This window comes from Penicillium solitum, assembly GCF_028829755.1.
Source record: "Penicillium solitum strain IBT 25940 chromosome Unknown utg000004l_segment0_segment0, whole genome shotgun sequence".
Lineage (NCBI taxonomy): Eukaryota > Fungi > Ascomycota > Eurotiomycetes > Eurotiales > Aspergillaceae > Penicillium > Penicillium solitum.
In genome coordinates, this window is record NW_027072124.1 from 2,667,407 (window position 1) to 2,690,800 (window position 23,394).

Below are 23,394 nucleotides of genomic sequence, written 5' to 3' on the forward strand. Positions count from 1 at the left end.
CCCAAGCGTATGCTAGGCTTCAAAAACATTGCCACTACTTTTCAGAAACGCGGCGTGTAGCACACCCGCTTGGACTTCGAAGGCAGCTGGCGGACTAATTCCCTGTACTTGCGGTCTACGTCGCTTGGGAATGGGGGTCGGTTTATGGCAGAGGAGCTGACTGGGCTCGTATCCTGACCTCCATAGAGCTCTACGGTGCGTAGTAAGCTCATGGAGTTGTGATTGCCGTGGCTGGAGTATCCAAAATCTCTGATCTTGCCCTGAGATTCGCTAGCGAACCCAGGGCTCAGTCCAGCAAGTGGGTATAAACGTACCATGTTGGTACTATAGCTAATTTTCGAGGGGCCTCTCACACGAGAACTGCTTTGGGTGGGTTGGCAGCCCTTCAGTGAAGCATCATAATGACAAAGATCCTGCGGTGGCTAATCAGACTAAAAGTAACATTGCATCTAGAAGTCTAAATACCAGCGTTCCCCGTTTGGTGCAGTTGCAGCACGGATACTGGCGGTCACACTATTCAATCTTCGGTGGCTTTCTTTTTCTTGTTTATGCGCTTGCGTAGATGACCCTGCTTTTTGCTTGCGCCGATGACACTCTCTACAGGAGATTACAATTCGCTTCCTCTTGTGGGGTCTGTATTTTTCGATGAATTAATTATCTTGGCACTGATTTATATACATCAGCCTTGATGGATGGGGTTTATAAAGCAAAAAAAGCAGAGGCGCTGTGGATCTTGATAGGATGGACCATGCTGTGTGCGCTTTGGTCAAAGTTAGCACTCTTCCTCTCGCAATTACGATAATACAATGCGTAGAGAGTTTTTGAACATGTGATTAACCTGGCAAAAGAGAAAGATAAGGTGTCATTTTGGACAGAGAGAGAGAGAGCGAAATTGGGCCGCCCACAATACCACTGCTAGGGCGGTCAGCTGACCCAACGCTGCAGGCACTAAGGCCACGATTTCTCGGAAGGGTATTTATGCATGATTCCGATATACATACAGCTGCATCGATACATAATCAGACGACTTGATTATGATCTTTTGGCCTACCTAGTAGGTACATATCAAGGTCTCCAAGGTTGGCCCCGGGGAATTGTCAGGATTACAATAGATGTGATGTGATAGGAGGGAGTGCCACGTGATGATAAGAGCATTCACGTGATCCTTGTATCTGAATCGCGGAAAAGCATATCCCCGGAAAAAAGTGTCCAGACTCGCCCTTCGCGATCTCAATCTTCATCAAAATACTACGCAAATATGGAGGGTAAAGCACAGGCTCGGTATGGTCCTACAGAAGGAGAGGAACAGAGTATCCCTGTTCTCACGACAAAGAAGGCCGTCAGTTCTTGGGTGCACCTTCTTGCTGGCGCGTATGTCTTCTCCAGCTACTATCATCTTTCATTCTTCTGACATCTATCTAGGAGCGGCGGAATGGCTACTGCGATAGTGACTTCGCCTCTTGATGTCTTACGAACACGCCTTCAGTCCGATTTTTACCAACCACAAAATAGGGGCTCCGATGCCTCCTCACGCCCTCAACGATCAAATCATAAAACGCTGCGGATTATCAATTCCATCTATCGTGCCGAAGGATGGCGGGCTTTCTTTCGAGGCCTCGGTCCAAGCATGGCGGGTGTAGTCCCGGCGACCGCGATCAAGTTTTACGTATACGGCAATTGCAAACGCGTGGGAGCCCAACTCATGGGACACACGGAAGACTCCGCTATGGTCCACGCTCAAGCCGCAATCTGCGCAGGTCTCGCAACTTCTACGGCAACAAATCCAATATGGCTTGTCAAAACACGACTACAACTTGACAAAACACAAACAAACACCGGTGGTGCTTCGACTCGTCGATATCGCAATAGTATTGATTGCATCAGGCAAGTCATGCGGACCGAAGGGCTGGGTGGCTTTTACAGAGGATTGAGTGCAAGCTATCTGGGCTCGATTGAAACGGCTCTACACTTGGTGCTCTATGAACAGTTGAAAACTCGGCTCAATCGGTCATTAGAAGCTACCGAGGGACCACGGACTCCCTTCTGGAACGAAGTTTTCCATTGGGTCAGTACTAGTGGTGCCGCCTCTTCCGCTAAGCTAGTGGCAGGTCTAATCACATATCCCCATGAGGTACGCCACTCCAAGGCAATTGTTTTCGTCTCACACTCACACTTAGATTTTTAGGTTATCCGAACACGATTGCGCCAGGCACCTGTGGAACATGGCCAGCCCAAATACACAGGCCTAGTGCAATGCTTCCGTACTATCGCCAAAGAAGAAGGTATGGCGGGCTTGTATGGAGGCCTCGCTCCTCACATGCTCCGTTCTTTGCCCTCAGCTATCATCACGCTTGGCGTATATGAATTTGTGCTGAGGGTCACCGGTGCTTAGGTCAAAACACAACTCTGTACACTACCGATAGATCTGGTTCTTTTTCTTTCTTTGGGAGGGAGATCATTAGACATTCTTGTATCATATTCCTGTATTATATTTGGCGTGGTTCATCTCAATTACATAATCTCATCTTCCACAGCCCCGGGGGGGTTGCGTTGCTTTAGAATATTCCACCTTATTTATAACTTTCCATTATCATTATACTACATCCTTCACTGTGTTCAGAGCCGCTCTTCTTGCGGTACTTTTCGCTGAAGCGAGCAGGCGTGATCGTCCCTAGGGTCCCGGACGTCTCGATGTCGTCGGCTATACAATTACGCATACCCTTCTTGTCTATTTCAATATCCATGGAGCCTTTGGGTTCACATCACCTTGCTTTCCAACACTTAACCTGGTACATACGACCATAGGGTGTGGAAAACAGGGCTTCCCGTCCGCTCAGCCGTACTTAAGCCACACGCCGGTGAGTTAGTAGTTGGGTGGGTGACCACCAGCGAATCCTCACTGTTGTATATTTTGTTTTTGTTTCTTATTTTTTTTTTTGATTCGTTAGGAAATCCCCTCTTGCCGCCCTACTCTTCAGTCCATTCAGCCCATTCACCTAAACGCCCTGAATACCACTATTCTCCACCTGAATATCCTACAGACCCCTGAACCGCTGACGTGTCCTTCCCCTCCCGTACTGATTTTTTCTCACGCATATTGTTTTGATCACAATAGGCTGCTTCTCGAAACGCATACGTCACAAATGTGCAAATGCTCCAAAGAGAATCTCTTCTTGACTAGTTAACCCCTATCCCGGTTAGATGAAATGCCCTATATGATGAAACGCCAACCAGGTACTGGCAAATTCGAGCGCCGTTACTCCCAATCCATATACTGAATATTAATGAGTATTTGATACCTCTTGTCAAATAAATATAGGATAACACGCACTAGGTGAAGGCGGGGGATTGATTGACTATTGGTGTCCTTTTCGGTAAACGTGGGTCTACGAAACTTGCTCTTATCCTTGCGGTTTCGGTGCAGCGCGCTCCGTTGCCAATATAGTAGAACAGACTTTCCTAGGAACGGGACTTCATAGAAGATTACACTGTTCAGATATCTCGGCTAACAACTGCTAATCGTATCACATAATATATTAGACAATATGGGTATATTCAAGGCTAACCCTGGTATTTCTTTGCTTCGGGGGATGGAGAAGACGGCTCCTACTAATAGCATCTCCTCTTTTACCGCTTACTGTTGAACGTCGTGTTTATTATTAGGCTGAGCTTTTCTAGTTAGCAACTGTTTCCTCTATCTTGTAGGACCTCTTTCCTTCTCTCTAGCCTCCCCTTTCCTTTGCTTATATTAGCATATGTTGTCCCTATAAATCCGGCCTCTATTGTATACTAAACGTTAAGACTTTCGAAAGAATATTTACCAGTTTTTATTGCAGATACTTGGGTTAAGTGCTTCTAGCTCTTACGATGAAGAGTCGTAGCACCATATCGTAGCACCAAAATTGCCTTGGTGCTGCGGGACTTGTAAAGCTCTAAATACGTTAATCTTATTACGTATACAATTAAATTACCAATTTCGCTCTTTCCGGGAATAGAATTAATCTTTACTCTATAGTCAATTAGGAGGCGTAATCTACGTTACCATTTCCTACTAGATATTTCAGTGTAAATCTACTAATGTTCTTGGGTAGTTATAAATATAGAGCCTTGTTAGCGGGTAGATATAGGAATTCAAAGATTAGGATACTACGTTTAGTTCTAACTGAATCGAGATAGAATAAAAGTTGAAAAATTATTTCGTTAGTAAGAGTAGGGAAAGGCATGATTATTATAGAAAAATACAATATACTTCAGGGGTTTATAAACCATCACATAAAATACGGCTCAATCAACATAGCTTGTGAATAATAAGTGCTTTCTATAAAAATACGGAGTAGCAAAAGAAGGTATACAAACACTATCTCTCTAAACTATAATATATTAACACCTAGTAGTAATTATACCTTGAAGGAATGGAGAAGCCTATACTTTTTTTAAAAAATAGAAGCGGGAAATAGCGTCGTAAACTAAGAGACTCCTAGAGATTCTCGAAATCGGGGCTGAATTTTGTGGGGTTCTGCATCATTTTCGAGAAAATCTTGGCTAAAATCGAACAGCTTGGAAGTGGGGATGGGTCTGAATAGACTAAGTCTCTGTTGCTTGAAGCTGTGCGTACATCTTGCTTCGATTGAAGCGTTGTATTATCCTTATTAGAAAGGATCGGAACGCCAAATCTTGGGAAATTCCCCTAATGGAGAGATATGGCACTACATGGGAAATACATGATACCACTCATCATGGAAAAGCTCGATCTGTCTGCACTCGTCAAAGAATACGACGAATATCTCTGTCTACTGGTTCTCGCTACTGCCGCCGGGAATGAGAGAGTGCTGCGCAATATATTGGATACCAATTCCCTCTTCTTGTCCAATGACTCGTTTACGCAGCATTTGGTGCTTGATTAAATGGAATACGTCGGTAATAGAGATGAGACTTTCCACGACGCTTACCCTTTACTTTGTGACTTACTACCCCCGTCCTATATATGCTCTGTGCACCTTACTCCTTATTCTTTGTTTAGTAGAATCCAGCCTAGAGTTAGCAATAACACGCTCAAAACTCGTGGCCTTGCATGTACGCAGTATAGTTTGAGGGAGAATGTGTAAATTGCCCTAATTCTAAATCATGAGAATAAAGTATTTTTGTGGGAACTAACTTCCAAACCCTTTACTACTATAGATCATATATATTATGGGAATCCATAGTTTGGTTTTTTTATGACGTGAAAGCACGGAGTAAGCAGCTCGCTTTCGTCCACAAGAACATATTATAGTGCATGAATATCGAGAAAGACAAAGATATAATAAAAGGGAATAAGAGAATAAATGTATATATTGTTAGACCATAATTTACATATTCTACTGATAATCATATATGAATGGGAACCTCATAGATGGAAAGGCTAAAGGATTCCTAATGGGATCATGAGAATAGGAAATGGGAAGAGGTCTGTCTAGTCCTATGAGTCCCCATTTGGCGGAATCTAGCTACGAATAAGAACAAAGGAGCTTTATTTTAGCAAAATAAAGAGTGTATGAAGTTAGATACATATACCTAGGTATACATGGATAGTAATAGAAGAACAGAATTATTATGGTACCCTGAATTCTCAAAAAACAAAGAACACACCTTTCCTCGAATGTAAATTTGTTCTTGGATCTAGATCAAGGACAAACATTCACTTCAAGAAATTTGAAAATCTATCTTCCTTCGATAGATTTAGTTGCCTTGAGGGGCGGGCTTGACGTTCTTGGGAAGTTTGCCGTCCTTGGGAGGAGGAGGAACTTGGTCCCGCTTGCCATTGTCCTTGACATCCTTGGGAAGTTTCCCGTCCTTGGGAGGCTTGCCGTCCTTGGGAGGCTTGCCGTCCTTGGGAGGCTTGCCGTCCTTGGGAGGAGGAGGAACTTGGTCCCGCTTGCCATTGTCCTTGACATCCTTGGGGAGTTTGCCGTCCTTGGGAGGCTTGCCGTCCTTAGGAGGAGAAACTTCGTCCCGCTTGCCATTGTCCTTGCCAGCGTGAGCCGGGGGCAAAGCAACTTCAGCTGCAGCGGTCCCCTGCAGGGGGTTTCCCTGGACATCAGTGAGGCCTAGGAATAGCGTTAATAAAACACTTGGTCCAGCAATTATTTGCATATGCTAGTATACATACGATCAGCAGGAGGAGCACCGGCAACAAGGCCAGCGGCCATCAGAGTAGCGAGAATAGCGGTAACCTTCATTTTGGCAGTAGGTAATTTGATATAGAAAGAAAGAATTGAAAGTGTCTTTGGTTTGGAAGTGTTTGGATGAGGGTGATGATGAATGGAAGACTATGTGAAGACCGCCTCTTTATACCTTTGAACCCCAGAGATCCTCCTTAATGTTTTGGATGAACTCAACTTTGTCACGACATTGAAGAAAGGAATGACGATCCAATTGACGCGTCATATTCTTCAAGGCTGGTCTGGAATATGATTATATTCAAAAACCCAGAAACGAATCGCTGTATTAGCTTGGACTAGGTTGCAACTACTTTTAGTTAGCATTAAACCTTAAGATTTGTTAGGCTTGACTAGCTTTTCTCTAGAGCTTTACATAGCCTTCTTTCATGGTGGTCTAGAGCAGGAATATATCAGACCCCCAGTTTTAGTGTTATACGGGGTATACAAAGTACATAGAGAACTACTCTACGTGGCCATAGTAAATATTGATGTAATAATTAAGATCGTATAGTGTATCTCAATCAGTAATGTTGATCTTATTCGGAATAACCAAAATATAAATATATCATTTCTACACGGGGCGTGCGTCGGTGTCTCCTATATGGATAGAGACGGTGGATATGTTGAGAGATCCAAATGCTTCCCCACAAGCCCGGCTCCATTACAGTCCAATTAGGGTTGATTAGAATTAGAACAGTGGGATTCCCGCTTATTACGCAATTCGCTTAGAAAGGTCGACATGAAGATCGACATGACTCTTTCTATCTTGTTTAAAACCGTTTGGTTCTGGTTAGTCAATAAAGGTCCAAAGATTCATGGATAGGCGGGAGATCGACGAGCTTATACGTACGCAGTTTGACGCAATTACGTATGATTGGACGAATGTCCGAGGAATAAAAAGGGGGCGGCGGAGCTTGCTTAGTTGATCATCGGTGTTTTTCTTCTACTTTTTCATTTGCTGCCTGTAAATGCTTGTTTTCTTCAAGCATTACTGTCTAATTCATCCCCACCTTATGCCGCTTTACAAATCTTGCTAATGGTTTATTTTTCACGTATAGGAGGATTTTTACGATCAATATTTCAGTAATCTTTTAACGAATCGTCTTGTTTTTCAAACTTCGCCTTAGTTATAGGCATTTCAAGTATTATACTTGTAGGCGTCCGAAACCGAATATTTAGCTTCCAAAGCATTACTTTACACTTCCGGATCAACTACATAGCACTAAAGTGGCTACTTGGAACCTGCTTTTTATTGTTTTCAAATTGAATGCATCCGTGCGAGGTTGTGGGTATGCTACAAAAAAATCAGTCTTGTCGATATGACTATATTAAGCAGAATTTTCTACTAAACAAAGCTTATATATAAGCGCTTTAAAACTACAAAGCAACCAATTTTAAGTGGTGAAGCATGAATCCGATATGTTTTATTGATGTACGAAAATTACTATACAGCTAAGCAGATGCTCGAAATTGCGCAGGCCACTTCCCCCTTCCAAATCCGCCCTGACCGCGGCGAATTTGGGCCATTGGAGTCTTAGAACGCGTAGGGTGTGCTTGGACTATCGACCCAAGACTTTGGGGCGTTCTAATTCAGGAAAGAGACTTTGGCTTTGCTCGCCCTCTCATCCACTTAGCTGAATAAAAGCTATGACTATGCTTTGTCCTCCTATTTTCGTACGAACCAAGAGCCTACAAGTCCAAAGTCGATGTTTCCATTGTTCATAAGGTTGAAATAATCGTCAACAGAGGGTATGATTATTGTGTCAGCGCCTATCCCACATGTCACATCTGAGTCCGTGGTCATACTCGACAGTAAGTTCGCAGCTGTGCATCTCAATGTCAATTTGATATTTTGTGAATCGCCTTGTACGATGCGAACAGGCGGTCCTGCTTCCTCTAAGAGTGAGGCGTTATCCGTGTACAATGAAGCAGATGTAGCTGCTCTTTCGTGGAGATACAGGATTGTCTGTAATGTAAATTCCTGCGGGGTTTGGGTGCGGAACAGGCCATCGCGTGGAACTGTTGCCTTAATCAGGCCGTTTGAGTCGGTCTTTTTGAGCGTATCGGACACTGCAATGACAGGAATCACACCTGTTAAGGGCTCCTTAATAAGGGATTCCAAGACATTATTGAGTAGAGTGTGAGATGCAAATGGGCGCGCTGCGTCATGGATGAAGACGTGGGAAGGGCTCTTCGGGAGAGACGAAAGGAAGCGTAAGCCATGGAGGACGGATGCCTGTCGTTTGACACCCTCTGTGGTGGTATGGATGTTAGAGTCACGGTCTATGGAAGCTTCGAGCAAAGATGTATCATCCCCATGATGAACGATGACAATCGGAAAATGGGTATTCCATGACCGGAACAGCTTCAGAACACGATTAAGCACCGTATCGCCCCCGATTCGGCGATAGGCCTTTTGGCAGCCTTCACCTGCACGTGTACCGCGACCAGCAGCTGGTATAACGATACCGATCGTGGGATTTTCTGTTAAAGTGCTCATTTTTAATAGGATTTTAGGATTTCAAATAGTCCACGGGTGTATTCACAAATAGATGCAGAAACAGCTATAGACATACCCCTCCAAGATCTGCGGCCTGAGGAACGATCTGTACGATCTGCACTCCTGAGATCTGCTTTGATCCCTTCGCTTGCCACATATCGCGTGAGCACCTTCCCTTTATGACTCTCTTTGAATTATTTTTCTTCTAAGATACCTACATCCCTACTCATCATATATATCAACTTCGGGGCTTGAGAAAAGAAACACAAAATGAGTTACGCCACTCGATCAATTTCCCTCCAAGTCCCCGCCAAGCTGAACCCACAGCTCTGAGTCGGGCCTCTCCGAGAAGATCAATACCACGATATCACACTAGTCTACCAGGCGATATCGATATATGACACTCTGCATATCTCACACAACCCCGCAGGTCCCACGATTAGTGTAGCAGGGACGGAGAGTGAGCGAATTCCAAAAGACGGTCCCAACCTGGTCCTCAGAGCAGCGCAAGCTCTCGGGGACCATGTAGGCTTTGAACCGCATGTCCATTTCGACCTAATCAAGGCGATACCCACACAAGCCGGGTTGGGTGGTGGAAGTGCAGCTGCAGCGGCCGCCCTTGTCGGTTGTAACATCCTATGGGGAATGAATGTCTGTGACGATGACCTTACGGTGTTGGGCGCAAATCTAGGAGAAGACGTACCTTTTTTTATCAAAGGTATGATGGCCTTTGGCTTGGGACATAAGAGGCCACTCGTGAATGTGCAGACTAGTAACTATGTATGGAACTGGGTTCTAGGTGTGCCTGCTGCAGGTCTGTCAACAAAATCGGTGTTTGAGAGATTCGATCACACATTGGCTGGGTCTCCGTCTCCGTCTGCCGAGGAGATTTATTTGAAAAACCGGCAAAATTGCATTGAACTTCCTTGGGGGGCATCTCATCCGGAGGATTTGCTATCTGCGCTTGTTAATGACCTCGAAGGCCCATCCATACAGCTGCTGCCAGATGTTGAGATCGCCCTACGCTTTGGAAAGACTGCTGGTGCGGTTGCTAGTCTCATGAGCGGCTCGGGGTCAACGTGCGCGTTCCTAGCTAGAGATGAAACTCATGCGAGAAGCTTGATGATAGAATTGCAAAAGGATACAGTCTTTAAGGAGGTATTGATGGGCTCGGACCCAGTGGAGGGTGTTCGAGTTCTCCAAGGTATGAGATAATTTTCACACTTAAGCAATCGACTTTATTTAATTATATATCCCGCCCCAACGTGAAGTTTATGGGGATGTAAATTGTATAACAGAAAAGTCCAGATCTATGCAGCCCTTTCCATCCTGATTGCGCAGTACTATGGGTCTTTACAGCCATGAATTCCCAGAGAGCATTGCCAACAAGCGCCGAGGGCCGACTACACTTTGGTCGAATTACGCAGTTGTTCAGCTAGCTAGGGACAATCTCACAGATATTTGAATATTCAGCTACAACCTGATACGGGCGAATTCCGTTCCTAGGATTTCATTCCACATGGCACCGGATACCTTCCTCCAAGTCACGGTCAACCTCCTCCTCATGCAGAAGTTCTAGCATTCGGTTGAGGAGAACCATCATTTATACCTCTAGTGTGGATTGGAAATAAGGCGAGGGGTCTAGTGGTTGTTAGAACATTGAGCAACGAACACACAGACGAAGCGCGTAATACCGCATTCCTCCTCCGTTATTTCTCCCTGGCGCTGGGTTCGCATGATGCGACCCGGTATCTGAGCAATTAGTTAGAGACGTTTGTTATCCAGCGCCACAATTCCACTGTTCGTGGGCTTTTCCTCATCAGTTCTGCTTTTATGACACGATTGGGGGTCCGATATTGTATCTCAACCTGGGGAGCACAATAAAGGCGATTGGGTATGGCCAGTGTGAGGGTCCTATTCTCCCGAATCCTCATATCGGTAACCTTCTAGAATCTCCTCTTCAATGTCGCAATCTTTTGCCTCCTCGAGGTAGAGGGCCATCATCTGATGCGTTAGGAAAGGTATCCTAAGTTCCATGCGCCAGCGAATGCCGACAGTGAGTGCTTCATAGGTAGAGGCATACCGGCCCACGTTACCGCACACCCGCCACATAGCGATGAACGCCTCCATAAGAATTGCCTGCAGAAGGCTAGCTCGTCGATCTTGTCGGAGTATCACTCAGGTAAGCTTATGAAGTTGTTGGTCTGTCAACGCTCCCATCCACTATTCATTGGCTACTTTGGCTTATCAGCTTGCTTTTTAAGACGTGGTTAAGTATGGATCGTCAAAGCGAGGACGGTGTTTCCCACTTGAGCTGTTGTGAAGATTTTAACAAGATTTTAGGTGGATTTGCCGTGATAGTCGCGCTGTAACTCAATCGGTGTATGTCAGCTCTTTGTTTGCGCTTAACCTCTCTTATGGTCGAACAGATCATACCTCAGAAAGGGTTACTCACAGATAGGATTCCAACGATCGTTGAAGAACGGAGGGAAGAAGAGAGAAAAATGGGGCATATTAAGTAGGAATTACCCCAGGACTGCGACACGAAACGCGTTGCCACGAGGAAGGTGCGATTATGATAACGAGGAGAGAGAACGTACGCCTGCCCAGGCAATGAGGCTTGACAAAATGCAATCTCCCTACATCCTTTATTGACCTAGGTAGGATGACCTGTATAATTAGTATGTATGTATGTATGTATGTATGTATGTATGTATAAAATGAGCCATAGTTGACAGCAGAACGATTTTTGATAGAAGGAGAGTGAGGATAATATCAACCCAAAGTAAGAAAAAGGAGATATTTAACGAACGCTATATATATATAGGCAGTTAAGGGCTATATAACCAAGATTCAAAAATGCATTATCAGCCTTGGTATCAACGTGGCTTTTGGTAATAAGAAAGCTATGTAAGGAAAAGAAAGAAAAGCACAGACAGCATCTTAGATCTTAAATAGTAATTCTTACAAGGAAGAAGTGAAATGACATTTCATGGAGAGTAAGTTGAGGAGAGATATCAACAAACTGTAAGAGCGAAGTGAGACTAAGGCCTAAAGCGAAGAAGGCCAATCTTAAAACTTTACCAAGAAAGAAAAGGTAGATAATAGAATGGCGTTATAAAGGGTGAAATGGTCTGTATTGTAGGCGGGGCCATTGGGGGAATGATCCTAGTGGGAATTAACGCCAAATTCCCCGTACTTCAAGAGGCCCCTGCACTATTGCTTCGAATATCTCTTCTAACCAACGGTGTCGAAAATCCAACAGTCGGTCCATGCATCGATATGTGCCTCGACCGACAGATCAACCGCTTCTTGCAGAATTTCTAACATACGTGCCTCGAGAGCTTTCATAACGGCCGGAATAAGGGCCGAGGTGTGTGGGATTTCTCCCCGTTGGAGGCTGGCTACCCTGGCGGCCATTCTCATGATGGCCTGGGCGTCTTCCATGATTCTTTCCTTGGCGTATTCTCGGTCGCCTCTGCGTTCTCGCAGCTGGGTGAGCAGCTCGAGTTGATCATCTGTGAATGTCGGGATTGGCCGAGGATGGGTCACTTTTCCTTGTTAGCTTTGCCTTTATATTGCGGTCGTCGATGGGGATGTATCTGACTATTGGTGGTAATAATGATTGATTTGGTCGTAAATGATTCGATGTCCGATCTGTAACTCAACAAGAGGTAGTCAGCCTGTTGTCCCACAAATATTTCCATGCTGCCGAGGAGGCTTGCCTTTGAGACGGTATCGAGGGTTTGGATACGAAGTGCGGAGGGAAGAAGGAAGGAAGAAGGAAGAAGGAAGAGATGCAGACTGACTAGGAGGACCAAAGGCAAACATTTCATCCACAAAACCGCGTTTCCACGAGCAACTGATTGCCACCTCTCACCCAAAAAGGGAAAGAGCAAAGCTCATGACTCTGCAGGCAAGATTAATACTGCGATAGAGATAGCCAACGCTTATGCGCTTATATGTTCGAGCTTATATCTTTAGGAATATCCTAGAACTTATATAGTGAGTGCTAATTAATTGAGATTTGAAGAATATCTGAAACAGTGCTCTTAAGAACTGTTGTAGTGAATACTACAGTGGGGAGAAAGCAGAAGAGGAAATCATTAATTATTGAAACTAACAATACAGGGTTTATATACCCTGTTAAACTATCCGAAGTAAGGCTCAGTCTGTCAAACAAGCATGTCATGCATGTATGTATGTTCAACAGAGATTTGAAGAATATCTGAAACAGTGCTCTTAAGGACGAATTTTCACAAGGGTCAATTGAAATTACTTTAAGTGGTGACTATATTATGCGTTTCCTGGAAGTTCCCCCCTACTCTCTATGGATTCCTGCCAGAACACAGTCGAATTTCATATGATCTCTCTCAGATCCCGTCATATGTATCATGCGCGTAGTCGCTCATTCTCTGAGCGCCCCTTCTTTTGGATCGGTCGTTGTTCCCCTGGCAAAGTGACAGGGGACAGAGGGCCAGATAGGAACCCCTGTATTCTGGAAGAGGAATCCTTACTCTAATTCCTATAGTCGGTGTTATCTACTCAATAGAAACCTTTCTTACGGTCAGGTTTCCATTCCGACTTCACATGCAGGCCCAAGGAGAGAAAGTAAATGAGACATGGTATTCAGTATCGATACATTCCCATATGTATAGCTACATAATGTATTCGGTGGTTGATCTTTATATCGTTCAGGCTCTGTGGAATTGTAATGCTGTCACTCTTAATGTGCAAGGCTTCGATCATATGGATGACCAGCTCACATTGGACGATTACATGCCATGGTTTTAACCTGTAGGCGGGTATGAACTGCCGTAGACCGTACAAAAAAATTAAAGGTCATAGAGATGACTTTTCAATTTATAGTACCCGAGTGTAATGACATAAGATATGCCCCCCGAGAGTTGTCCACGGCCCAGTCTTTTGAATTAAACTGAGCGCAGTTCAAGATATCTTCATAGTTCTGCCCATCACAATTCATTGCTGGCTGATTCGCCCCCAGTTCGAGAAGCTTCTTTATGGCATGCACCTCACGGTTTCTCGCTGCCTTGTGAAGCGGTGTCTCGAGTGTTAAAGAATCTCTGGCATTAACCTCAGCGCCGAGCTGAATGAGCAGCTCAATGCCCTGAATCCATCCTGCTGCTGCTGCTAAATGAAGAGGCGTGATATCTTCATTCATCAGGACATCCGGATCAGCTCCGGCTTTGAGTAGTATCTCCATTAAGGGGATGTTTTGTTGAACCACGGCCATATGGAGTGGTGCTTTGGAGCTTGTCAGGTGAGCATTCAAGAGAGCACCATGGCCAACTAAAAGTCTAACCATTTGAATATTTCGCCAATAAATAGCCTCGTGCAAAGGTGACCAGCCCTATCAAAAATCCTTTTAGCTTTTTAGATGCTCTTTATAGGGATTAGACCATACACATACATCGGAGTAAGCCTGGCTGTTAATGTCCACCTTTTTAGACACCAAAAATGCCACAAGCTCATCGTGACGCGCAGCAGCAGCTTCTTGTAAGGGGGTGCGTCCAGATGTTGTCCTCGCGTTTGGATTAGCACCATATCGCAGAAGTAGCTCGACAATGTGTTTGTGTCCTTCCATTGCCGCCCAATGTATTGGGCTCTTTCCGCTGTGGCGATGCTGGTTACTACAGCTGTACTGCCGGGTCGATACTAGAGCGCCTTTTTCAAGAAGGAACTCTGCGATCTCAAGATTTCCATTCTCCGAAGCGTGGGATAATGCAGTTCTGCCGTCTCGGTCTCGAACATCAACGTGTATATGTTGAAGGAGAGCTTCCACAACAAACTTTGACTTGCTGCTGACTCCTATTTTTAGCTCTTCGGCTAATACCGGATCCGCCAAAACAGAAGTGGTTGGTTTGTCCACTTTTGTGGTGTAAGATTCCGTGGATTTGTCGATTGATCCGCCGTCCTGTTGGACTTCGATAACGGAAGTGGCGTAAACATTCAACGCTGACCCAACGTCTTCATCAAACTCATGCTTATAGGCTATTACTTTGTGATCTTCCTTCAAACTTGCCCCCTTTAACACCAAAAGCCTGTCAAAAATCAGCCACGCATTCAAATAGTCGTGCTTTGAACTGTATAGGGTGGGTCTGAACGGAAAAGGATTTGCAACCTACATAGTGATACTACCCATAGTAGTCCCAACCGTCGCTTTAGTTCGTTCCAGCTCGATTGCTGTAGCGAAAACCTCTTTCCTTCTGAAGTACCAGCTCACATTCGCACTTCGGATTCGCAATCGTTCAACTAGAATCGGACTGCCACCTTCTGAATCTTCACTTGAGACCTGAACAGCAGACCCATCTGTCTTCAGATGTGGACTGAGTTTATCTTTCATTCGGTTCAAGACTGCACGACAGTTCTTCATCGGATCAAGTAAGGTTTTGAGTGCGGTCTCAATCTCAACATCTCTATCAACAACGGCTACAACACTGGGACTCAGTAATGATGTTGCCAGATTATTGAGAAGCGTGTAAAATGCATGGACATCTTTACTGATGTTGCGGATCTCTCGAGGGGCATTTTTGATCACCGAAAAGAAATCGTAAACTTGGAGAGCCGTTGTCGCGGCTGCTTGGGCCAGTTGCAAGACCGCTGCCACAGTACCAACCACCTCGGCCATTTTAGAAACACAGAAGTGATCTAATCGGAACGATTTTCCGTTGATCGTCGGTTCGAGTGGGTGGAATACCTTTTTTGAGGTCGGGTGCAGGGGTTTGAAGTAAATACATAAGGCCCCCCTCCATAACCCCTCGTCGAAACTTTCACAGTAAATTACGAACTTACACGGCTTCCAGGGTGATTGATGATCTTCCGTTGATCTGCAATTTCCTATGTACGGCTGACATGTCTATCAAATGCTAAAACAGTTTGGTAGTTATATATATTTCATTTCACTCCTTTCATCCACCCTGGAACCTAGCAGATTGGCCAACGAAATGTACTCCGTATGAAGCTCTGAATTTCCGTACCGTCTGGTCAGCCTCACTTGATCCACCTATAATACATTGCTAATTTTCCAAGTTCCCGCTAGTCCATACTAAGCTAAACCCCTGGCTGCGCCCGGGTGCTAGACACAAACCCGAGGCACCTCAAAACACGGATCTAAATATACCACAGAAAGGAGACTTGACAAAAGCTGGGCGATTACACAGCCACATCCACACCGATGGGGGGATTCTCAGAGCCTTCTGTTGCTGCATGGGCGTCGATTTTCTTAAAGTTGTTGAAGGGGCTGAGACAGAAAGCGATTCCCGCCGCAGCGATCGAAATGGCGTAAGCGACCTTGAGACCAGTCATGTAAGCAGGCAAAATAGCACTCATCTGCTCAGCTGTAAAGACGTCTCGCAGCTCGCTCGCACCAGTCGAGACCACCAAGGCTGAGTTGGTGCTCGGTGCGGTTGCGGCAAGTTTGATGATAATCTGGTTGACAAAGGCACCTTGTGCTGCAGCCACGAAAACCGCACCCCCGACAGTTTGGAAGACTGAGGGACGAGGTGTGTTAGCAGGGTTTTATCTGATAATCGAGAAGTAGTAGGAAAACTACTCACAGACGATAACACCCGTCACGGTTGCAATATCACTGGGAACCACTGCACCATGCACCGCATTGATGGGGACCTGATAGGCCAATCCCCATCCAACTCCGCCGACGATTTGGTATCCAATCCACTTGCCTGTGCTTGTACCGATGTCCAGCGAGTATAACAGCCCCGAACCGATGGTTGCAAGGACCCCACCGACAACCATAAGAGGGGCAGTATGACCAGTTTTGGTGATGCTGCCACCAGAGACAATGATAGCTAACGACATCGAGACAATCAAAGGAAGGTTCCGTACACCCGACATAGTAGGATTCACGTTTTGAATGCTCTGGAAGTAGTAAGGAAGGTAATAGACCATGATGAAGTACGAACCGGCGAAAAGAAACGCGTAGATTGAATTCACAAGGATGAGGCGGTTCGACATCAAGCGCGGCGGAAAGGCTGCCCGTTCTCCTTGGAACCATTCCCATGTCATGAAGGCAATAATCATGAGAGGGAAGCCAACAAGAAGACCGATCACAGTGCTGGAGTTCCATGCTTTCGTCTGTCCGCCAAACTGCAGTGGCAAGATATATGAAGTGATGGTACAGATGAGAAGGATTGTCCCGATAGGATCTATCTGCAGAAGCTTCTCCTTGAATGTAGCCTTGGTTGTTGAAGCTCTGGCAGGTGTATGAAAGAAGAAAATAATGGAAGTGGCCGCGATGCCTCCGACGGGCAAATTGATGTAAAAGCCTAGACGAAAAGAAAATGTCAGCGAAGTCCAGCTTCCAGTGGAGAACAACTAATTAAGTTGATCAAGGGAGTAGCAGAAGTACTCACACCACCTCCAAGTTACTTTATCAGCGAATGCACCACCAACAAGGGGTCCAACGACCGACGCTATACCGTAAGACATGCCAATAATACCGGTGAAGAGTGGCCGCCTTTTTGGACTGGCAATGAAAGCGATGATAATGAAGGCCCCACTCCCAATACCAGCCGCACCGATTCCAGCAATTGCACGACCGACAATCAGTGCCACGGAATTTGGAGCCACTCCACAAATCAAGCTTCCAAGCTCGAAAATGAAAACCGCAAGCAGGAACGAGATTCTCAACGGGAAGAATTTGTAAACCTTTCCCCAGGTTGACTGGAAGCCTCCAGTAGTCATAAAGAAAGCCGAACCATACCAACTGGCATCATTGAGGCTGTGGAACTGATCGGTGATTTTTGGAATAGCTGTCGCTACAATCGTCTATTTATTTAACTTTGACATTAGATGATGATGACACTTTGAAGAGAGGCTCCTCTCCTCACTGAGGGATTGTGAGACATACCATGTCGAGGGCAACTAAAAAGATGCTCATACCAAGAGCCGCAACAATGATGAATAGTTTGAAACCATGAGGATACTGTGCTTCGTCGTCTAGGTCCGGTTCTTCAGAATCTACCTTTTCCGGTAGGTCAGAAGTGTCTTGGTCATTTGGAGCATTATGATTCTCGCTCTCTAAATTGGTCACAGAAGGACCGTTGGTTATTGAGGACTGTACGCTTGATTCTGCGTTCTGTCGCTCCTTTTCCACGTCGAATGTTGAAAACATTTCCGCTAATAGTAATGGAGTGTTACCGGTTGACAATTGCAGAGGAATAATATGCTCGACACGGCAGGACAAATTGAAGTAAATAATAATAGTTTCACATGGAGATGAGGCTTTTCGGAGCCTGTTTAATACCTTTTAAAAGCATGTATTGCACATCTCGCCCGAATTCAAGCCTGTCCCCGGCGGAGCTTCTTCCAGACGTTCGGACGGAGGAACGAGTTAAGTAAACAGTCACTGGCCCGCCGTAGCACGTTTCGATCGCCGTACAGTGGGACCGGGATACGGGGGCCACTAGCGACAAGTAATGCTGGATAGAGAATATAGGTCCATATATTGTCTAAAGTGTCCGGTTTCTGACTCGGTATGAAGTTGTTACTAACTACCTAGGTGACTACTACTAGTAGACCTTTTTGTGAACATTGACACCTCCTCCCGTATTACTCCTTCCTGAATAATTGAGTATCAGAAATCCCCCCGCTACAAAATGATTCACCTGCGCCTACTCACTAAATGTAAAATGTAATATATTAATGTAAATACAAAGGGGCTTTTGTCCGCCGCCTGTTGCATTTCGCGGCGGTCGAAAAACATCCGCTGAGTCAGCTGTCCCTAAGCCCGCGGGCATTCCCCCGCCGGCGGTCCGATTGCTCTGTTTACCTTCCATCATCTTTTACGGCCTCCGCAACCAAAAAGCCGTGACTGACGGACTGGCTCTATTCATGGATGCGGATATGGATTACGAGATCACCACCGAATCAGACCCGAAGCGGAGGAAGATCCGCAAAGGGACTAAGAGTTGCTGGGAATGCAAAAAGCGCAAGATGAAATGTGTGTATGCAGACCCTAACTCTCCAGCCGATGCCGATGCCATCTGCATTGGCTGCCAGCAGCGAGGGTCCAAATGTGTGAGCCAGGAGTTTGAGTTTGTTGATCGAAGAGAGAACGCAGGACATCGCGAGAGGAAGGGACGACACAGTGGTAAAGATAAAGATCGTGTTGCGAGAGTTGAGGCCTTGGTTGAGCAACTGATCAGGAAGCTGGACCGTCATGGGGGAGTAGAAGTACCTGCAACTAGCGAAATTCCGACACCTAGTCATGGACTCCCTACTCCAGATGCTGCGTCAATAGACCAAGAATATCCACGTTTCTTGTCTTTATGCAAACCTTCAGATGTACGTATAGTTATATCTTTTTATGTTCAGTGTATGATGAACTGTCACTTATTTTATTAGGATCGTGGCCCGGCTGATGCTGAGGGGAAATATGAAAAGCTATCTCAAAGATTGCACGAGTCCTTGCCCTCACGACAAGTTATCGAGATGATATACAATGCTCGCGGTAGAAAAGCTATACTTTTTTATGAGATGATGAACACTCCATATGCTGTCCTCGAGCAGAACGGCCTCAAGTCGCCAGACAGTTTACTCGAAATACCTAGCCCCAGTTCGCACCCAGTGCTAATCGCAAGACATATGCTTTACATTGCTACTTTCCTGCAGCATCTCCACGCTAATTTTCTTGGGGCGATAAACAATTCGCCGGAATCCCTCCCCGCCCTGATGGAACGATTAGCAGGAACTGCTATTAATTTGGTCACGACAAACGACGAGTTTTTTGGCAGCATTGAAGGACTGGAGTGTGTTATGTTGGAAAGCATGTACTACCAAAACGGTGGAAATCTACGACGAAGCTGGATAGCGAACCGGAGGGCTATGGCTATTGCGCAAATGATGAACATCCACCAAAGTCAAAGCCGAGCAAAGTACAAGGTTCTCGACCACAAAACGAAAGCCCATCCACAGTTCATGTGGTTTCGAATTGTCTCCCTCGATCGTAATTTGTGTCTCATGCTGGGTCTTACGCAAGGCTCCTTCGATCAGAGCATGGCCACTGGCACAGCATTCAGAGATGACATCCCGATGGGCCGCCTAGAGCGGATGCACTGTACTCTCGCGTCTCGCATATTGGAGCGCAACGAGTCTGACCCGTGCGGTAATGACTTTACCCTGACACAAACCCTGGACTTGGAGCTACAGAAAGCGGGTAGAAGCATGGCTAGCAAGTGGTGGCTTATGCCAAACCTAGACAGTGTCACGGATGACCCACAAGCTCTCTTTTTGGATATGGGACGGCTGTTCAGCCAGTTGTATCATTATAACTTGCTCAATCAGCTCCATCTGCCTTACATGCTTCGCTCATCACCTGAACGAAAGTATGAATATTCCAGAATGACCTGCGTGAATGCCTCAAGGGAGGTTCTCTTGCGATTCATCATGTTTCGTGGCTACAACAGGAATAATTCCTGCTGTCGGACAGTTGACTTTTTTGCACTCATGGCCGCTATTACACTACTTCTGGGGCATCTTGACAGCCATCGTTTTGCACAGACCAGCAACCTCTTAGCGCACCAATATCTTAGTGATCGTGCCATGATAGAGCAGGCGCAGGTGAACATGGAACAAATCAGTCGTGTTAATGGAGATACCCTAAGTGCCCAAAGTGCGGACTTATTGCATAAGTTGCTGGCCATCGATTCCGAAGCAGCAGATGGCGTCAGTACGGAGAGCGTCAGCGTTCAGACACCAGAAAGTGCAGTGTGTCAGTCAGGCGAAAACGACAATGGCGTTGTTCGGGTGCAAATACCTTACTTTGGCATCGTCAGGATTGCCCGTCAGGGCGTTGTTTCAAGGGAAATGACCATTGCACAACCTCCTTCAAGTGATGGGCAACCCTACGCTCCGGTGATTGGTGTGCATAACACCGACAGCTCGGAAGCTGCAGTCCGTGATCTTGGCTCTGGTCGCTTCGATGGAACTGCATTTCCTAGGCCAATGACCGAAGCGGAGTACAACTCTATCAATAGTGCTAATGGTCCGTCTGCGCAACTCAAGTCGCGATATCAGGATACCGTTTCTGGTGCCCTCCTGCAGAACTATCAGGATCCTGGGCTAACTGCCGGGGTGGACGACTGGGCATTCCAGGGTGTCGATATGGCTTTCTTTGACAGTATAATGAGAGGCCTCGATAACGGAAATAGTTCAGAAACCTAGGATAACGGCCCTTACTATTAAAGATATAACGGTGTTCTATTGATACTAAGCGGTTTGCGTCTCAACCAGTCAACTTATTTTGATTGAGAGTTTGTTCAACAATTCAACTACGAATTCAGTGATGATGCTTGGAATCCTTAAAATGAAGAGGTTTGGGTCTATGTAAATTAAGACATGCCGTTGTATATTTTGGTGATTTTTGGTGACTATGAATGAGTCTGGAGAAAATTAGTCTAGGTAAACTGCACCTACAAGATCCATTTTTGAGGACTACGCACAATCTGATGCCACTACACGACTAAGCCAGTAACCCCCCTCTCTACCTGGAACAAGGCCATGATATCAATCAAGGCAAAGTGAGTTTGATTTGCTTCCAATATATTTACCACAAAGAAGGATAGCACATATAATCACCCGTTGTTTGCCAAAATCTGTTTCCTTCGCATTCTCCCAGTCCTCCTTCACATACCAGTGCAGTCAAGTGTTGCGTTCCCAACCATCCAATGCGGCAGCAAGGGTTGATTGAATCATTCTGTCTAACCTTAGACATAGCTCACAGTAACACTGTTGCTAGTAGCAGAAGACTTGGTCAAAACACTGCCGCTCTGCTTGATATCCATGATAGTAGATCCAGATGGGCCAACAGTCTCGCCACCAGATGTGGCCTCTGCCTTGGTGAATGTCACAGTTCCGAAGTTGGTGAAGGGAACCAACTCGCCACCGCTCTCAAAGTCCTCGACAATCCATTCGGCGTTGGTTTCGCAGAGGTCTCCATCATCAACACCGCTGAACTTGTGGGTGACAGTCTTGCCTGAAGTGACATTCTCGATGACGGCAGAACCGGAGTTCTTCGAGGCAGCGGTGACAGTGAGCTTGATCACATCTCCAGCGGAGATCGTGATGCCGGAGAAGTCGTAAGCATAATCCGGGTACCACTCATACCAGGAATCGTAGGAAACCTCGCCATCCTCGATACAGAAGTCAACTCCAGTCTGGAGGATAGCGCTGCTGCAGGTGTCGCCGTCAATACCGACCCAGGCAGAGGCGCAGTACTGCTCGCCAGACGAAGAACCCGAGGGGAGCTTCGGCGTGGGGACGGTGAACTCTCCGCTGACCGAGGTGTATTTGCTGCCAATAAGGACAGCACCGGCCCAGTTTGAGCTGTACTGCTCCTGGGTTGTCGCATTCAGGTTGAGAAGCTCCTTGGTGTCTGGCTTGTAAGCCGGACGGCTGATACGGTCAGTTCGGGCCGCAGCGCGGGCAGCGTTGCGAGCTGAGCGGCGCTCGGTGAGAGGAGAGGCAATGGCCGAAGTTGTGAGCAACGCGGCGCTGAGGATGGTAGCGGAGAACTTCATGGTGCAGGTTGGACGGTTGAACTGTTTGGTGGAAAGAACTGGAGCTTGCTTGGCTGTGTGAATAACAATATAACTGCAGGGAAATGGCCGTTTATATAGCTGTCGTGTCTAGTTGTAGCTTCGCTGAAGAGTATCTTTCAAAAGACAATAAGTCCCAATTACTCAAGCTAATGCACATTCAACGCATCTTCATCAATGTAACATCGCCTCATATCTTCTGATACCGTCGGAGACCGATGGATAAACCCAAGATGGAGCGTAGCCTGAAGAATTTCACTTTATCCGGGCAATTGCTGGGAAGGTCAGGTCACAAGTTCCGAGAACTTTCAATTGCTCCTATTTCGTGCATCAGGTCCACGCATAATCAGCAAACACTAGGGTATGAGTCCAATGGCATTGTCTATTTCCCATGGACGCTAAAATGATACAAGCTCTAGTCCTCCGGATTCCCGACGGAGCCTAGAGATGATGATATAGATTAACAAGCATCGTGGAATAATGGAATGATAACCCCGGACTAATGGGGAAGTGATCGCTCTCTTCAGGGCGCATCGCCGATAATTACTAGCACAAAGTAAGCAACAGCAACTTGATGTGACTGTGGCTTAGAAGCTAATATAGCCTTGTCGCCTAGCCATTAGTCTGTCAGTGATAAGAGTGCCAAGCTTTCAACAAGCAAATAATGCCCAGGAAAAAAAGGCGGGAGAGGTGTATAAATGTGGACTTGGGAATAATTTGGATATACTAACAATTTAAATACTCACGGATTATGTATACTCAGAATAACGTAGTTATAAAATTGTGTGCCTGGTTATGGGGTATCGGATATCATGTTAAAAGAAGACTGGGATCCAGGAACAAGACAAGGTAACCATATTCCACCCCCCCAGTCCGGGTGAGGAGTAACAGTGCCCCTGCATCGGAGTTCCTTCGTGCAGGTCGTGCAGACTTCGCGTGCAGACAACCTAGTTCACGCTAACTTCATTCGATAATAATGTCCGAATTGAACGTGAGGTCATTGGATAGTGATGCCGCCATCCCTCCCCAACAAATCATAAGACGTGAGATAAATTGTGCCTCAGGTGAATAATAGTCCGGCACAATTCCCTCATGCCCCGGATGCTCAAGCCACGGC

General features: G+C 46.0%; 11 protein-coding genes across 11 annotated transcripts; 3 read left to right on the forward strand and 8 right to left on the reverse strand.

Moving 5' to 3' along the window:
• Positions 1-41: 41 nt before the first annotated feature.
• Positions 42-317, reverse strand: N7455_007007 (Transcription factor; the record flags this gene model as incomplete). The annotated part of the gene is made up of 1 exon (XM_065605480.1): positions 42-317. One exon carries the CDS (start codon positions 315-317, stop codon positions 42-44), a length of 276 nt encoding a protein of 91 aa, XP_065461334.1.
• Positions 318-1,223: 906 nt separating this feature from the next.
• N7455_007008 (putative mitochondrial carrier protein (Rim2)) lies at positions 1,224-2,566 on the forward strand. Its single transcript, XM_040953704.2, has 3 exons — positions 1,224-1,371; positions 1,423-2,131; positions 2,186-2,566. Exons 1-3 carry the CDS (start codon positions 1,259-1,261, stop codon positions 2,390-2,392), a joined length of 1,029 nt encoding a protein of 342 aa, XP_040816087.2. The 5' UTR covers positions 1,224-1,258; the 3' UTR covers positions 2,393-2,566.
• Positions 2,567-5,718: 3,152 nt separating this feature from the next.
• N7455_007009 (uncharacterized protein) lies at positions 5,719-6,218 on the reverse strand (the record flags this gene model as incomplete). The annotated part of the gene is made up of 2 exons (XM_040961344.2): positions 5,719-6,086; positions 6,149-6,218. The coding sequence occupies 2 exons, from the start codon at positions 6,216-6,218 to the stop codon at positions 5,719-5,721; spliced, it is 438 nt and encodes a 145-aa protein (XP_040808210.2).
• Positions 6,219-7,866: 1,648 nt separating this feature from the next.
• Positions 7,867-8,700, reverse strand: N7455_007010 (IspD/TarI family cytidylyltransferase; the record flags this gene model as incomplete). The annotated part of the gene is made up of 1 exon (XM_040961311.2): positions 7,867-8,700. One exon carries the CDS (start codon positions 8,698-8,700, stop codon positions 7,867-7,869), a length of 834 nt encoding a protein of 277 aa, XP_040808225.2.
• A 270-nt stretch (positions 8,701-8,970) lies between these two features.
• N7455_007011 (uncharacterized protein) lies at positions 8,971-9,915 on the forward strand (the record flags this gene model as incomplete). Its single annotated transcript, XM_040961334.2, has 2 exons — positions 8,971-8,974; positions 9,035-9,915. The coding sequence occupies 2 exons, from the start codon at positions 8,971-8,973 to the stop codon at positions 9,913-9,915; spliced, it is 885 nt and encodes a 294-aa protein (XP_040808223.2).
• Positions 9,916-10,614: 699 nt separating this feature from the next.
• On the reverse strand, positions 10,615-10,812 carry N7455_007012 (uncharacterized protein; the record flags this gene model as incomplete). The annotated part of the gene is made up of 1 exon (XM_040961338.2): positions 10,615-10,812. One exon carries the CDS (start codon positions 10,810-10,812, stop codon positions 10,615-10,617), a length of 198 nt encoding a protein of 65 aa, XP_040808244.2.
• Positions 10,813-11,937: 1,125 nt separating this feature from the next.
• On the reverse strand, positions 11,938-12,147 carry N7455_007013 (uncharacterized protein; the record flags this gene model as incomplete). The annotated part of the gene is made up of 1 exon (XM_065605481.1): positions 11,938-12,147. One exon carries the CDS (start codon positions 12,145-12,147, stop codon positions 11,938-11,940), a length of 210 nt encoding a protein of 69 aa, XP_065461335.1.
• Positions 12,148-13,558: 1,411 nt separating this feature from the next.
• On the reverse strand, positions 13,559-15,349 carry N7455_007014 (ankyrin repeat domain-containing protein; the record flags this gene model as incomplete). Its single annotated transcript, XM_040961327.2, has 3 exons — positions 13,559-14,071; positions 14,132-14,762; positions 14,847-15,349. The coding sequence occupies 3 exons, from the start codon at positions 15,347-15,349 to the stop codon at positions 13,559-13,561; spliced, it is 1,647 nt and encodes a 548-aa protein (XP_040808241.2).
• A 524-nt stretch (positions 15,350-15,873) lies between these two features.
• Positions 15,874-17,854, reverse strand: N7455_007015 (MDR family MFS transporter; the record flags this gene model as incomplete). The annotated part of the gene is made up of 4 exons (XM_040961323.2): positions 15,874-16,211; positions 16,278-17,006; positions 17,094-17,508; positions 17,591-17,854. 4 exons carry the CDS (start codon positions 17,852-17,854, stop codon positions 15,874-15,876), a joined length of 1,746 nt encoding a protein of 581 aa, XP_040808234.2.
• Positions 17,855-18,573: 719 nt separating this feature from the next.
• On the forward strand, positions 18,574-20,904 carry N7455_007016 (uncharacterized protein; the record flags this gene model as incomplete). Its single annotated transcript, XM_065605482.1, has 2 exons — positions 18,574-19,026; positions 19,087-20,904. The coding sequence occupies 2 exons, from the start codon at positions 18,574-18,576 to the stop codon at positions 20,902-20,904; spliced, it is 2,271 nt and encodes a 756-aa protein (XP_065461336.1).
• A 542-nt stretch (positions 20,905-21,446) lies between these two features.
• N7455_007017 (A4/G1 family peptidase) lies at positions 21,447-22,259 on the reverse strand (the record flags this gene model as incomplete). The annotated part of the gene is made up of 1 exon (XM_040961343.1): positions 21,447-22,259. One exon carries the CDS (start codon positions 22,257-22,259, stop codon positions 21,447-21,449), a length of 813 nt encoding a protein of 270 aa, XP_040808246.1.
• Between the last annotated feature and the right edge of the window lie 1,135 nt (positions 22,260-23,394).

Bases quoted from the DNA above. Each gene is read 5' to 3' on its own strand.
- N7455_007008 (XM_040953704.2), top strand. From the start codon at position 1,259: ATGGAGGGTAAAGCACAGGCTCGGTATGGTCCTACAGAAGGAGAGGAA. The intron at 1,372-1,422 runs GTATGTCTTCTC...ACATCTATCTAG, and splicing joins GTGCACCTTCTTGCTGGCGC to GAGCGGCGGAATGGCTACTG. The intron at 2,132-2,185 runs GTACGCCACTCC...TTAGATTTTTAG, and splicing joins TAATCACATATCCCCATGAG to GTTATCCGAACACGATTGCG.